Raw genomic sequence first — 16,466 nt, forward strand, 5'->3', positions numbered from 1 at the left:
AGGCACTATATAAATGCAAATCTTTCATTATTGGCCTACACAAATCTTTCCCAGTCAAGGAAGATCCAACCCAGAATGGTAATAAATTTGACTGTGCTAACTGTACACACGCAAGATTTAGTGCACCAGTAATCCACCGAGTTTCCAAACATTAGAGGTAAAAAAAAAAATTCAAGCCCTGGCTTCAGTTGCAGCATCATTTTAAAGAGCAGTAGCACTGAAAGCACAGACAAGTTAAAAAGATGTTATCACTATGCAGCCACCAAACTCCAACGTATGGGGACTCTTCCCAGCAACTTGAGAAATTGGTGAATAAAGGCTAAAATCCTAGTTGTGTAAAGATGCTTTCTTGCACTGTAAAGAGGGCAGGAAAGTAAACATTCAAATTGAGATACTTTTCGAACAGTTTGGCACTATAAAAGCCAAGAAGGAAGCTTAAGAGCAATTGAACAAAGCAAGGAGTTAGAAAAATAACATAACAGCAAGAAGAAGTAGACAGTGTAATGCAGGAAGTTACAATTTAAAAAAAATTGTTCATGGGTTGTGGATGCAGTTGGCAAGACCAGCATTTATTACTCATCCCCAATTTCGCTTGAGTGGTTTGCTAAGCCATTTCAGAGGACAGTTGGGTCAACCGCATTGCTATGGGTGTGGAATCACATGTAGGCCAGACCGGGCAAGGACAGCAGAGTTCCTTCCCGAAAGGACATTAGTGAACCAGATGAGTTTTTAAACAACAACCTGGTAGTTTCATGGTCACCATTACTGATACTAGCCTTTTATTCCAGATTTATTTAATTAACTGAACATAAATTCCCCAGCTGCCGTGGTGGGATTTGAACTCGCGTCTCTGGGTTATTAGTCCAGGCCTCTGGATTACTAGTCCAGTAAAATTACTACTACGCTATATTTCCTGTTAGCATACTCTTCACATATACACAAAAATAATGACTATAAAATAATGTTTTGATCAGATTATTTGAAAAAACATCATACTACTTTTAACAAGAGTCCAGTGGGGCCATTTGCCACTTCAATAGGAATGGTGGTGCTGGATTTGTGGCTCCTACGGGCCCGGAACTTGCAATCTGTCCAGAATCCTTTGGACAGATCGCACACATCTGGAAGTAAAAGGCCTCCGCGGGTGGAGAGTTGGGCTATTTGCCCAACTCCTGCCCAGCAAATGCTTGTGAAATTTGTACGACTAATAAAAGTAGGCGTAAGACCCGTCTGCTTTCATCAGCGCAAGACTTTTTAAAAAGGACGAAAAATATATATTTTTCAATAATTTAAAATCCGGTTAAATAAGGCAAGTTTATTTTTAGACCCTTTAAAATATGTAAATTCATTTTTCAAAAATGTTTTGCTTTAATTAATTTAATTCAATTTTGATTCATTTTAAATTTGATGTTTTAAAAAAATTATTTTAAGTAAGTGTGTGTGTGTGTGTGTGTGTTTTGGGGATCTTCTCATTCATACTTATGGCGATTCCATACATACAGAACTCACCACAAGTATGATTGGGAGTACCCGTACCTGGATTGGTTGGATTGGCTCACGTGATCCCAGGGACACGTGCAAAGCACCAAAGTCCCTGGGATCACGTGGGCTCTACATAGACCTTTGCATAAAGGCCCAGGACCGCAAGTCTCCAAACCACCAGATAAATTGGTAGAAGCCTCCAACTGCAATTTCTGGGCCATTCAGGTGAGTGAAAAAAAATTTTAAAGTCAAAAAACAAGGAGAACTGGGGAAATGAAAACCTGACGATGCCAGGAAGGGACAGAATGTATAAACATAAAGGTGAATCAGAAAGTGGGGTCAAAGCAGGAAAAAAAAATGGTAAAAACACAAATTTAGAAGCTCTATCTAAATGCATTTTTAACAAAATTGACAAGTTGACAGCAAAAATAGAAACAAATGGGTATGATCTGATGGCCATTACAGAGACATGGTTGCAAGGTGACCAGGGCTGGTAACTAAATATTCTGGGGTATTTGTCAACTCAGAAGGACTTGCAGAAAGGAAAAGGAGGTGGGGTAGCACTGTTAATAAAAAGGATGAGATCAGTGAGTTAGTGAGAAACGTTATTGGCTCAGAGGATCAAGATGTTGAATCAGTTTGGGTGGAGATGAGGAATAAGGGGAAAAAGTTGCTGGTGGGCGTAGGCTATAGGCCCCCTAACAGTAGTTACACTGTTAGACGGAGTATAAATCAAGAAATAATGGAGCTTGTAATAAAGGAGCGGCAATAATCATGGGCGATTTTAACCTTCATATTGATTGGACAAAGCAAATTAGGCAGGGTAGCATTGAGAAAGAGTTCATAGAATGTATCCGGTATAGTTTCCTTGAACAGTATGTTGTGGTACCAACCAGGGAGCAGGCTCTCTTAGATCTGGTATTGTGTAATGAGACAGGATTAATAAATGATCTCCTAGTAAAGGATCCTCTAGGAATGAGTGACCATAACAACATGTTTGAATTTCAAATTCAGTTGGAGGGTGAGAAATTTGTATCTCGTACCAGTGTCCCAAGCTTAAATAAAAAGGAGACTACAAAGGTATGAGAGCAGAGTTGGCTAAAGTGGACTGGGAAAATAGATTAAAGTATGGGACGGTTGATGAGCAGTGGCAGATATTCAAGGAGATATTTCATAACATAAAAAATAGGTGCAGGAGTAGGCCATTTGGCCCGTCGAACCTGCACTCACAACAAAAATATATCCCAATGAGAAGGAAAGACTGTAAGAGAAGGGATAACCATCCGTGGCTAACTAAGGAAATAAGGGATGGTATCAAATTGAAAACAAGGGCATACAATGTGGCCAAGACTAGTGAGAGGCCAGAGGATTGGGAAACTTTTAAAAGCCAGCAAAGAATGACTAAAAAAAGGATAAAGAGAGGGAAGATAGGATTATGAAAGTAAGCTAGCACAAAATATAAAAACAAATATTAAGAGTTTTGACAGGTACATAAAAAGGAAAAGAGTGACTAAAGTAAATGATGGTCCCCAAGAGGATGAGACTGGGGAATTAATAATGGAGAACAGGCAAATGGCAGAGACGTTGAACAAATATTTTGTATCGGTCTTCACGGTAGAAGGCACTAAAAACATCCCAATAGTGGATAATCAAAGGGCTATAGGGAGGGAGGAACTTAATACAACCACTATCACTAATGAAGTAATACTCAGTAAAATAACAGGAGTGAAGGCAGACAAGTCCCCTGGACCTGATGGCTTACAGCCTAGGATCTTGAAAACTGGCTGCAAAGATAGTGAATGCATTGGTTGTAATCTACCAAAATTCCCTGGATTCTGGGGCAGTCCCAGCAGATTGGAACACCCCTATTTGAAAAAGGAGGCAGACAAAAAGCAGCAAACTATAGACCAGTTAGCCTAACATCGGTCATTGGGAAAATGCTGGATCCATTATTAAGGAAGCAGTAGTGGGACAGTTGGAAAAGCATAATTTAATCAAGTAGAGTCAGCATGGTTTTATGAAAGGGAAATCATGTTTAACAAATTTAAGAACATAAGAACCTAAGAATTAGGAACAGGAGTAGGCCATCTAGCCCCTCGAGCCTGCTCCGCCATTCAACAAGATCATGGCTGATCTGGCCGTGGACTCAGCTCCACTTACCCGCCCGCTCCCCGTAACCCTTAATTCCCTTATTGGTTAAAAATCTATCTATCTGTGATTTGAATACATTCAATGAGCTAGCCTCAACTGCTTCCTTGGACAGAGAATTCCAGATTCACAACCCTCTGGGAGAAGAAATTCCTTCTCAACTCGGTTTTAAATTGGCTCCCCTGTGTTTTGAGGCTGTGCCCCCTAGTTCTAGTCTCCCCGAACAGTGGAAACAACCTCTCTGCCTCTATCTTGTCTATCCCTTTCATTATTTTAAATGTTTCTATAAGATCACCCCTCATCCTTCTGAACTCCAACGAGTAAAGACCCAGTCTACTCAATCTATCATCATAAGGTAACCCCCTCATCTCCGGAATCAGCCTAGTGAATCGTCTCTGTACCCCCTCCAAAGCGAGTATATCCTTCCTTAAGTAAGGTGACCAAAACTGCACGCAGTACTCCAGGTGCGGCCTCACCAATACCCTATACAGTTGCAGCAGGACCTCCCTGCTTTTGTACTCCATCCCTCTCGCAATGAAGGCCAACATTCCATTCGCCTTCCTGATTACCTGCTGTACCTGCAAACTAACTTTTTGGGATTCATGCACAAGGACCCCCAGGTTCCTCTGCACCGCAGCATGTTGTAATTTCTCCCCATTCAAATAATATTCCCTTTTACTGTTTCCTCCCCCCACCCCCCAAGGTGGATGACCTCACATTTTCCAATATTGTATTCCATCTGCCAAACCTTAGCCCATTCGCTTAACCTATCTAAATCTCTTTGCAGCCTCTGTGTCCTCTACACAACCCGCTTTCCCACTAATCTTTGTGTCATCTGCAAATTTTGTTACACTACATGCTGTCCCCTCTTCCAGGTCATCTATGTATATTGTAAACAGTTGTGGTCCCAGCACTGATCCCTGTGGCACACCACTAACCACTGATTTCCAACCCGAAAAAGGACCCATTTATCCCGACTCTCTACTTTCTGTTAGCCAGCCAATTCTCTATCCATGCTAATACATTTCCTCTGACTCCACGTACCTTTATCTTCTGCAGTAACCTTTTGTGTGGCACCTTATCGAATGCCTTTTGGAAATCTAAATACACCACATCCATCGGTACACCTCTATCCACCATGCTCGTTATATCCTCAAAGAATTCCAGTAAATTAGTTAAACATGATTTCCTCTTCATGAATCCATGTTGCATCTGCTTGATTGCACTATTCCTATTTGCTGGAGTTCTTTGAGGATGTAACGAGCAGGGTGGGTAAGGGGGAACCAGTGGATGTGGTGTTTTTGGCCACTATTTATCGGGTACTTGGCCTGGAGGGTGGTGCACGGAGCAGTCCTGTGCAACAAATTTAAGCTGGTTCACGGGCTCCCAGGCTGCCTGCAATTTCTTCATTATTTAAAGGGGCTGCTCCTGAAATTCTGGCTGCACTTCAGTCCCACACTCTTGATCTTTGGGCATCCTGTGCGGAGGGGAGCGGGTAGGTCCGAGGGCCTCCTCGTAGGACTGCTCCTGGGCACGGCCAAGGGTGCCATCAGCCGGTCCAGGCAGCGGGCGGTCGACGGGGTCGTTCATCCTGACTGCCTGCCTCTCTTCCGCGCATACATCCGCGCCAGGGTGTCCTTGGAGATGGAGCACGCGGTGTCTACCGGTACGCTCGCGGCCTTCCGAGAGAGGTGGGCGCCGGAGGGACTGGAGTGCATTATAACCTCCAGCAACCAAATTTTAATTTGATTTTATTTATTTTACAGTTTAATTTGTTTTAATTGCCAGTTTTAGTGTCCCCCTCACCTTTTATAGGGGGCACTTGTAAATTATATGATTTTAATGCCCCAAAAAAAAAATCACAAAAGGAAAAAAAAAAACAACAAAAAGAAAGAGGGCAGGTGTAAGTGTCTGGAGTGTCCCCCAGATCGGGGGGCACTTGATTTAATGTTTATTTTGTCTCCCCCCAAAAGAGTTGTGGTGTATTTGGATTTCCAGAAAGCATTCAATAAGGTGCCACAAGAGGTTACTGCACAAGATAAAAGTTCACAGGGTTGGGGGCAATATATTAGCATAGATAGAGGATTGACTAATTAACAGAAAATAGAGTGTCGGGATAAATGGGTAATTTTCTGGTTGGCAAACAGTGACTAGTGGGGTGCCACACGGTGCTGGGTCCTCAACTATTTACAATCTATATTAATGACTTGGATAAAGGGACAGAGTTTAATGTAGCCAAGTTTGCTGATGTTACAAAGATGTGTGGGAAAGCAAATTGAGAGAGGACACAAAAGAAATCAGCAAAGGGATAATAGACAGGCTAAGTGAGTGGGCAAAAAATTTGCAGATGAAGTATAATGTGGGAAAATGTGAGGTTATCCATTTTGGCAGCAAAAATAGAAAAGCAAATTATAATTTAAATGGAGAAAAATTGCAAAGTGCTGCAGTACAGAGGGACCTGGGGGTCCTTGTGCATGAAACACAAAGTTAGTATGCAGGTACAGAAATGAATGAGGAAGGCAATGGAATGTTGGCCTTTATTGCAAGGGGGCGAGATTATAAAAGCAGAGACGTCCTGCTACAACACTACAGAGTATTGGTAAGTCCACACCTAGAGTACTGCGTACAGTTGTGGTCTCTATATTTAAGAAAGGATATACCCTGTTACTTGCATTGGAGCCTGTTCAGTGAAGGTTCACAAGGTTGATTCCAGAGATGAGGGGGTTGACTTATGAAGATAGGTTGAGTAGGTTGGGCCTATACTCATTGGAGTTCAGAAAAATAAGAGGTGATCTAAATCGAAACATCTAAAAGATAATGAAAGGGCTTGACAATTTGGATGCAGAGAGGATATTTCCTCATAGTGGAAACTAAAACTAGGGGACATAATCTCAGAATAAGGGGCCGCCCATTTAAAACTGAGATGAGGAGAAATTTCTTCTCAGAGGGTTGTAAATCTGTGGATTTCTCTGCCCCAGAGAGCTGTGGAGGCTGCGTCATTGAATATATTTAAAGGCAGGGATAGACAGATTTTTGAGCAATAAGGGAATAAAGGGTTATGGGGAACGGGCAGGGAAGTAGTGGAATTTATGATTAGATCAGCCATGATCTTATTGAATGGCGGAGCAGGCTCGATGGGCCAAATGGCCTACTTCTGCTCCTGTTTCTTATGTTAGGTGGTAAAAGATGGAGGGGATTTGGAGCTACTGTACTTAGCGCATTATCCGCTGGTGTCCAAAAATCCCCCAATCTTTTAGGCTGCGTATTTGATTGCACAAGGTCTCCGGGCACAAATACACAGGAAATTCCAGCCCCACATCATAAACAAACAAAAAAAATCATTCTCTTCCAAAGAAAATAGGAAATGAAACCAAAAAGATTCAAGGCGGTAAATATAGGCACATGGAGCCGTTTCCTCACCACTCCAGGCAACTCTCCACGTGCCCAAGACGGAAGTCGGATAATAAAATTTGCTCCAATTAACACCAGTCTATGCTTTACATTCAAAAAGGTCAACTTTAAGCCAATATACTCCCCCGCTCAATATTTAAAGTATTATTCTTGCCCTTCCAATAAAAAAAGGGATCCGTTCTCGTTTGATTCAGCCACTTGAATTGGATTCCATAATCCTGTCAGTCAATCTCTCATTGAAAGAGAAACTACTTCACTTTGGCCGCGTTGAAATACTGGGAGCCAAGGCTTCCTACTTTGGCCATTTGCGGCGATTCTTTATGATCTGGCACTAGAAGATTCCCAATAGCTTAGCATTCCACATACTTGCCTGTAAGATACTCTAAACCGGGACTGTTGGATATCTGATCTTACAGTACAGGGTACTTCCATATCTGCACCTACTATCATTTTAAGAACTTAATTTTCCCGGCACTGCAAAGGCGGAAGCTTGCCGAGTAAAACCCCCACCAGCTCGAATTAGCCTTGAACTCACTTCTTACATTTGAAAAAATAAACTTACCACTGAGGATGAGACACAATGTAACAATTCCGAAGAAACCGACCTTCCACGCCATGTTGTTTTATTGAGAGAGACCAGTTTCACAAAGTTGTGCAATCGGCGTCAAGTCGAGCACCGCCTCCACATCCGTTCACAGAATAGGTACACACGCAGCTGCGATCGATACAATTGGACAAAAAGAGCTCGATAAATAATGACAATATAAGTTTATGTCTGAACTTATTGACAACTGACAGCTAGTTTATCAATTGAATTCTTAATTGGTAATGTATTATTAAACAACTAGGTGATTATTGACTGAGGTGCGAGGGTATACATATCAGGAAATTTTTTTTAAAAAATTCGTAGCCAATCTTTCCAATTCTTTGTCAAATCACAAACGCCAGAGGTCACCTTGCACACATCAAGGATCACTCTGCGCCAATGCTCTTAGCCAAAAGGCCTAGAGCCACTGCACCGTTCCTGGAAGTACTGCAATACCAGGTTCATGCCATGGAGGTGGATGGGTCAGGCCCCCCACACACCTCCACTTTGGGGTCATGGTTACTCCCCTGTCAGGTCAGTTACGCATGATCTTAGCCAAAAGGCCGAGAAGCGATATCAGAATTTTTTTTTTTTTTTTTGAAATTCGTAGCCAATCGTTCCAATTCTTTGTCAAATCACAAACGCCAGAGGTCACCTTGCACACGCCAAGGATCACTCTGCGCCAATGCTCTTAGCCAAAAGGCCGAGAGCCACTGCACCGTTCCTGGAAGTACTGCAATACCAGGTTCGTGCCATGGAGGTGGATGGGTCAGGTCCCCCACACACCTCCGTGGAGGTGGATGGGTCAAGCCACCCCACCTCAAGGAGATTTTTTTTTTTTTTGAAATTCGTAGCCAATCGTTCCAATTCTTTGTCAAATCACAAACACCAGAGGTCACCTTGCACATGCCAAGGATCACTCTGCGCCAATGCTCTTAGCCAAAAGGCCTAGAGCCACTGCACCGTTCCTGGAAGTACTGCAATACCAGGTTCGTGCCATGGAGGTGGATGGGTCAGGCCCCCCACACACCTCCGTGGAGGTGGATGGGTCAAGCCACCCCACCCACCTCCTGTTTCCAAAAAGGCAAGCATATACCTTCCTGACCAGGGAGAAACCACCCGGAGGTCATGGTGGCTGGTCAGGTCAGTTACGCATGATCTTAGCCAAAAGGCCGAGAACCCACCTCAAGGAGATTTTTTTTTTTATTTCAAAATATACTTTATTCATAAAGAGAATCTGTACAGTACATTCAATGGCATTTCATTACATTTCGCTGCGATCAGCAATCCCATACAATACATCTGGGTGCCGACGGCAGTTTCGTTCGTTACATTTCTCGTTTTTCTGTTCAACTGCGATTCAGTACAATAAACAGGGTACATTGTGGTACATTGACACAAATTACATTTCATGTGTTACAATACAGAGCCCGGAATGGGTGATGGTACATTTACATTTTTTCTTTTCAAACTTGCATTTCATAACACACCTTACATTGTACATGGCACTACATTGATGTTTACAGGTTTGGTGCTCTATGTACACAAAGTGTAAATTACAAATACAAATACAAATACAGCCCGAGGGAGTTTGGTGCTGATTTCTGCCCCCGGGTTTTCCGTGGCGGAAGGGTTTTAGACTGTGGCCCTACCCCACCGTGCCTTTGCGGCGACTGCACCAATTTTCAGTGCGTCCCTCAGCACGTATTCCTGGATCTTGGATTGCGCCAGTCTGCAACATGCGGACGTGGTCATCTCCTTGTTCTGGAAGACCAGCAAGTTTCGGCAAGACCAAAGAGCGTCTTTGACCGAGTTGATGGCCCTCCAGCAGCAGGTGATGTCTGTCTCGGTGTGTGTCCCTGGGAACAGCCCGTAGAGCACAGAGTCCTGTGTTACGGAGCTGCTTGGGATGAACCTCGACAGCAACCACTGCATCTCTTTCCAGACCTGCGTTGCAAAGGCGCAATCCTGAAGGAGATGGGTGACAGTCTCGTCCGCCCCGCAGCCGGCCCGGGGGCACCGTGCCGTGCTGCTGAGGCGTCGGCTGTGCATGAACACTCTGACGGGTAGGGCCCCCCTCACCGCCAACCAAGCTACGTCTTGGTGCTTGTGTGTAAGCTTTGGCGATGAGACGTTCTGCCAAACAAGTTCGACAGTCCGCTCAGGGAACCACCCGACAGGGTCCACCGTCTCCTTCTTTCGGAGGGCGTCCAGGACCTTACGTGCTGACCACTGTTTGATGGCCTTGTGGTCAAAGGGGTTTCTTTTGAAGAACTTTTCCACGAAGGACAGGTGGACAGGCATGGTCCAACTGGTGGGAGCGTTTCGCGGCAGCGTGGCCAGACCCATCCTTCTCAACAATGGGGACAGGTAGAACCTCAGCACGTAGTGACACTTGGTGTTTGCGTACTGGGGGGCTGTGCATAGCTTGATGCAGCCGCACACAAAGGTGGCCATCAGGATGAGGGCCACGTTCGGAACGTCCTTTCCTCCACTGTCCAGAGATTTGTACATCGTGTCTCTGCGGACACGGTCCATTTTGGATCTCCAGACAAAGTGGAAGACGGCTCGGGTGACTGCCGCGGCGCTGCAGCGTGAGATGGGCCAGACCTGCGCCACGTACAACAACACCGAGAGCACCTCGCTCTTGATGACCAGGTTCTTGCCTGTGATGGAAAGGGAGCGCTGCTCCCAAAATGACAGTTTCTGTCTGACCTTGGCAATGCGCTCGTCCCAGTTTTTGGCGCACGCCCCGTCCGCTCCGAACCATATTCCCAGCACCTTCGGGAAGTCTGGCTTGACGGTGAAGGGAATGGAGGCTCGGTCGGTCCAGTGACCAAAGAGCATGGCCTCGCTTTTGGTGCGGTTGACCTTTGCTCCCGAGGCCAGTTCAAACTGGTCGCAGATTGCGAGCAATCTGCGGACCGACTGCGTGTCCGAGCAAAAGACGGCGACGTCGTCCATGTACAGCGAGGTTTTGACCTGGGCGCCTCCGCTGCCTGGGATCGTCACCCCTCTGATGCCCGCGTCCTTCCTGATGGACTCGGCAAAGGGCTCGATACAACACACAAACAAGACAGACGACAGAGGACAGCCTTGCCTGACTCCAGATCTGATTGGAAAGCTTTGAGTTTCCCACCCGTTGATTAGAACTGCACTACTGATGTCTGTGTAGAGCAGTTTGACCCAATTTCGGATGCCCTCCCCGAACCCCATTTTGGAGAGCACGTCCATCAGGTACGTGTGCGATATCCTGTCAAAGGCTTTCTCCTGGTCTAAGCTGATTAAACAGGTGTTCACCCTCCTGTCCCGCACGTAGGCGATCGTATCTCTGAGTAGCGCGAGGCTATCAGAGATCTTCCTGCCGGGGACAGCGCAGGTCTGGTCCGGGTGAATCACCAGCTCAAGAGCAGACTTGACCCTGTTGGCGATGACCTTTGACAGGATCTTGTAGTCCACATTGAGCAGCGAAATGGGCCGCCAGTTTTTGATTTCCTCCCTCTCCCCCTTCTGCTTGTAGATGAGGGTGATGATGCCTTTCCTCATCGATTCTGACATGCTGCCGGCCAGAAGCATACCTCCGTACACTTCCAGCAGGTCCGGTCCTATCCAGTCCCACAGAGCCGAGTACAACTCGACCGGTAAGCCGTCGCTTCCGGGAGTTTTACTCGTCTCGAAGGACCGGACGGCCTTTGTCAGCTCGTCCAGAGTTAGCGGGTGGTCCAGACTCTCTCGCTTGCCGTCGTCTAAGACATCCGAAATAGACGACAGGAACGACTGGGAGGCCGCGCGGTCTGTGGGCTTGACTTCGTACAGCCTGGCATAGAAGGATTCGCTGATCCTCTGCATGTCAGGCTGCGAAGACGTCACAGAACCGTCTTCTTCCTTTAGGCTGGTGATCACAGAGCTCCCCCTGTGTACCTTTTGGAAGAAGAAACGCGAACACGTCTCATCCTGCTCGACGGAGCGGACTCTGGATCGGAAGATGATCTTGGAGGACTCCGAGGCAAAGAGCGAGCCTTGCTGGCCCTTCACCTCTTCGAGTTCCTCCGCGACATCGACCCCCATCGACTGCAGCAGGAGCAGGTTTTGCATATTTGTCTGGAGTCGGGATAATTCCCTCTGTCTCCCTCTCGCCTCCTGAACACCTTTGAGGATGAAGAACCTCTTGATGTTCGTCTTGATTGTTTCCCACCAGTGCATCGGGGAATCGCAGAGGGGTTTTACGGTTCTCCAACCTTTGTAATCCCTCTTGAGTTCCTCAATGTTTTCCCGAGTCAACAGTTTCACGTTCAGCTTCCATATCCCTCTGCCAACTTTCTGGTTGTCCTGCATGTGACAGTCAGCCAGTAGGAGGCAATGGTCAGAGAAGAACACCGGCGTGAGGGACACAAACAGGAAGTCAATTCTGGAACGGACGGACCCGTCTGGTCTCGACCAGGTGTATCTGCGCGGTGCTCCGTCTGCAGGGTTGCTGAAGACGTCGCACAGCTTGGCATCTTTTACCGCATCCATCAGGAGTTTGGACGTGGCGTCCAGTTTGCTGTCGGCTCTGCTGGATCGTCCAGCCGCATCGATGATGCAGTTGAAGTCACCACCCAGAATGACCGGTCTGGACGTTGCCAGTAACAGTGGGAGCTGCTGGAAGAGGGCCAGCCTCTCGTTCTTCACAGCTGGAGCGTAAACATTAATTAACCTGAGAGGGGAGTTTTTGTACATTACATCTGCTACGAGGAGGCGGCCGCCCACCACCTCCTTAACTTCGGTGATGGTGAAGTGGCCTCCCCGCAGCAGAATGCCCAGGCCGGAAGCCCGGCAGTCGTTGCCCCCTGACCAAATGGATGGTCCATGGGTCCACCATCGTGACCACTGCCGGTAACTGCTGAAGTGCGGCAGGCCGCACTCCTGCAAGAACAGCAGGTCCGCTTTGACCTTGGCGAGGTACCCCAAGGTGGAAACACATCGCGTAGTCGATTTCACGCTACGCACGTTAATACTAGCAATTTTTAAATCCATTTTTACGCTATGTTTTACATTTACATACATTGCAGTTCAGATACATCGTCTTCAATTTCAGGTAAACCGTTTTCAGTTTCCCCATATTCCACAATGGCGATTTCCAGCATGTCTAAGTTATTACTATTTACATCAAATTCAACATTTACTGCACCTGGGGTGGCGTGGTCATCATCGTCCTCTGCTGTGGGGATGTTTTGACCAGGGGACTGCTGCAGTTCTGCGATTAAGTCCTCAATGTTCTCTGCAGTGTCCTCGCCTGGTGTTGGTGGTTCCCCCTTTTCGTCAGTCGCGGCGGTGTCGAACTGGTGTGCGTCGACCGCTGCGTCGCTCCCGGTGTTCCGGAGGTGGGGTGTGCTGGGCACTTCGCTGCTCCCGTTATCCCGGGGCTGGTCTGCGTTGGTTTCTCCTTCGCTCCCGGTTTCCCGGAGCTCGTGTGCGCTGGGACCTTTGTTGCTCTCTGGTTCCTGCGGCAGGGCTGTGTTGGTCGCTTTCCTGCTCCCGTTTTTCCGTGGCCGTGGGATGGCGCATTGCCTCTTCTTCAGGCGGTGGCACTTTTCCTCATCAGACAAGCTGCCGTCGCTGGTTTCTGCCGAGCTTGGTGGTCGCCTCTTGGCCTTGCGCCTTTTCCCGACTATCTGCCATTCCGCTTCCTCGTCTGATGTCAGCTCGTCTCTGGGTTCGGTGCTCTGGGGGCGAGGTTCGCTGCTGGCTGCTGGTGGCTCGCAGCTCGCGGTAGCAGTGTTCTCTTCCTCGCCGAGAACCCACCTCAAGGAGATAATTAAACTCCTACTGTAGAATGAAGTAAGCCAATGCCTGTGCTTCAGGGTGACTTTGAATATGAGGCAGGCAATGTACTTGCTCACTAAAATGGCCTGTTTCCAAGTGCAAGCACAGGCTTGCAAGCAATAGGAAGTTTTCAGAAAAGTGCAGACTTGAAACCCCTGCTTGCGTGGAGCAGACAGATTGCATTTCAAAAATTGTACCTGTGTGAATTTTTAGTGGAACTCTGGGTTAGATATCCATGTTAGGCTTTTCCTGAGGGAGCACAAGGCTTCAACTGAGCCAGATGTGAGTGACCTGATCATAGATGTCTTTGAGGGGCACCTTGAGGATCTTGATGCAAAATCCATTGTTTGTTGTCATTGCCTTGCATGAAGACTTCAAAAGATTTTGTTTGATTTTTGTTGTAAGAGGGATGGAACTTTAATGCAGCTAAATACATTATCTGGGATATACATGCATTCAGCTGAGTGTCATTTTAGCCACACTGGGCCCAGGGGCAGCATGGGCCAGCCCACACTGCGATATGTGTGCGCACTAGGCCTGTGCAGCAGAGCAGGTCTCCAGTCGTCTTGGTTAATCCTTGCCACTGGACCAAGACCTAGCTCTGTCAAGCCCATGTGGTGGCTGGTGTGCAACGGCCACCACGTGTTAAAAAAATCCACGCACAGGCATCTTCTATCCTTCAGGATGTAGTTCGGGACCTGGAACATTAGGTCCTTCATTAAAACACCTGTGAACTCATCCCTTTTTTGGCGTGGAAGCAAGTCATCCTCGTTTCGAGGGACTGTCTATGATGATGATGATTTTAGCCAACATCCTTGACATGCCTTTTTAACAAAATCATTTGTGGCACGGTGCTGGCATTTATTACCCATCCCTACTTTCCCTGAAAAGGTGGTGATGGGCCTTTTTCGTGTACAGTTGCAGTCTCTTGGTGCAGGTGCTCCCACCATGCTGTTAAATAGGAGTTCCAGGATTCTGACCCAGCGATGTTGTTGGGACAATGATATATGTCCAAGTCAGGATGGTGTGTAACTTGGAGGGACATTTGGAGGGGATGGTGTTCCCATGCAGCTCCTGCTCTTGTCCTTCTAAGTGACTGAGGTCACAGGCTTGGGAGGTACTGCTAAAGAAGCCTTGGTGAGTTGCTGCTGTGCATCCTGTAGATAATATACACTGCAGCCACAGTACACTGGTGGTGGAGGGGGTGGTTGTTTAGGCTAGTGGATGAGGTGCCAATCAAGTGGACTGTTTTGTCCTGGAGAGTGTCAAGCTTCTTGCGTGTTGATGCAGCTGCACCCATCTGCTCCGGTGTCTCTCTTGCAATCTTTAACATCAACAAAAGGTAGCAAAGAAACTGAAACTGAACTTTCCTTTCCCAGGAATGGATTTGCATCCTTGATCTACAGGAAACATGTGGAATGGTCAGTGACCAGTGCCTAAGGTTCTATGGTTACTGAGTAGTTGAATGACAAATGGGACCTGGTTCTGATCATTGGCTATGTCATGTATGTAACCGCAATGTAACACCATTGTATTACTGTATACTCTCAAACTAGATGCACACCTTGACCACTAGGGGTGAACTTGTGGGAGACACTCCTTACCTGATCACACAGGTATAAAAAGGGAGGTCACATGCAGGGTCATGGTCTTTGGAGTCCTGTGAATAAAGAGTTGAGGTCACAGAGTGACCTTGTCCCCAGAAGGTGCCTCATGTGGTTTCATGCTGTAGAGTAAGGACCTTACATTGGCAACGAGAAACGGGAATTCACAGCCCATGAGAATGGCCACCGGTAGCACAGAGGAACGGTACTGTGTTGGGAAAGTCTGGGACGATTTTGTCAAGCGGCTTCAGCAAAGCTTCGTTACGAAAGAATGACTGGGCGATGCAACGGCCGACAAGCGAAGGGCTCATCTTTTGACCAGCTGCGGATGAAAGACTTACGCGCTCATGAAGGACTTACTAGCACCCGAAAGGCCGGCGGACATAACCTTTAAAGAACTTAGCAAATTGATCGGGGAGCACCTCAAACCGGCGTGTAGCATACATATGGCCCGACACAGATTCTACACCCACCGACGTCGTGAAGGACAGAGCATACCAGACTTCGTAGCGGACCTCCGGCGTTTGGCCAGCCTCGAAGTTCACAGACGCCTGCAGGGGGGAGAGGCTAAAGGACTTCTTTATCGAGGGCATCGGTCATGCGGGAATTTTCCGCAAATTAATTGAGACCAAGGATTTGACCTTGGAAGTGGTGGCGTTGATGGCTCAAACTTTCATGGCGGGGGAGGAAGAGACGAAAATAACATAGGCGTGCAATTCTGCCTCTATCGCTGCGATGGATCAGGGAGTCAACATCATCAATGTGACTCAGAGCCCTGCAGGCAGGCAGGGGCAGTCCGACACTCCCCAGGCAGCAATAGACCCCAGAGTAGGACTTCAACAGAGGCAATGGCAGGCTGAACTGACATTCACGCCATCACAGTGGACAATGCAGCCGGGATGGGGCCATTAACACCCACTAATGGGGTACTTAAGAGCAGTAAACGGGACAGTCAGAGCGGAGTGCCTGGCCATACTCCCTTTATTCCCAACAATGGAAACTTTAACTCATGCTGGAGGTGTGGGGGAAAACACTCAGCTAGAACTTGCAGATTTCAACAGTTTGTCTGCAGGAACTGCAATCTCAGTGGCCACTTAGCTCGAATGTGCAGGAAGTCTGCTACCAGACTAATATATAAGGCGGATGGACCAGAAGAGGGTTCTTTGAGGCAGGATGACTTTTGGGGTAAATCGATGGACGCCAACGTTCAGCGGGTCCATGTGGTGAATATTCACAGTTCATACACCAGAACGTCACCAATGATGATGAGGGTTTTATTAAACGGTATCCCTGTACGCATGGAGCTGGACACTGGGGCCAGCCAGTCACTCATGGACGTTCAGCAATTTGAGAAGCTATGGCCACTTAAAGCCAGTAGACCCAAATTAGCATGTATTGAGACACAATTACGGACTTACACTAAAGAAATC

At 47.1% G+C, this 16,466-nt stretch overlaps 1 protein-coding gene and 2 pseudogenes across 7 annotated transcripts in view; all 3 read right to left on the minus strand.

Moving 5' to 3' along the window:
- casp7 (caspase 7, apoptosis-related cysteine peptidase) overlaps positions 1-16,466 on the minus strand; it is a 153,293-nt gene that overhangs the window by 74,317 nt on the left and 62,510 nt on the right. For all 7 annotated transcript variants that reach the window (XM_070876626.1, XM_070876625.1, XM_070876623.1 and 4 more), the window contains exon 2: positions 7,604-7,756. Coding sequence is in view for 5 of the 7 variants with exons in the window: in XM_070876623.1 (XP_070732724.1) it covers positions 7,604-7,658 (55 nt within the window). In the remaining 2 variants the exon portion in view is untranslated. The remainder of the gene's footprint in view (positions 1-7,603; positions 7,757-16,466) is intronic.
- LOC139260549 (U2 spliceosomal RNA) lies at positions 8,050-8,202 on the minus strand (annotated as a pseudogene).
- LOC139260575 (U2 spliceosomal RNA) lies at positions 8,580-8,811 on the minus strand (annotated as a pseudogene).

The sequence above is a fragment of the Pristiophorus japonicus genome, chromosome 3 (genome assembly GCF_044704955.1).
Source record: "Pristiophorus japonicus isolate sPriJap1 chromosome 3, sPriJap1.hap1, whole genome shotgun sequence".
Lineage (NCBI taxonomy): Eukaryota > Metazoa > Chordata > Chondrichthyes > Pristiophoridae > Pristiophorus > Pristiophorus japonicus.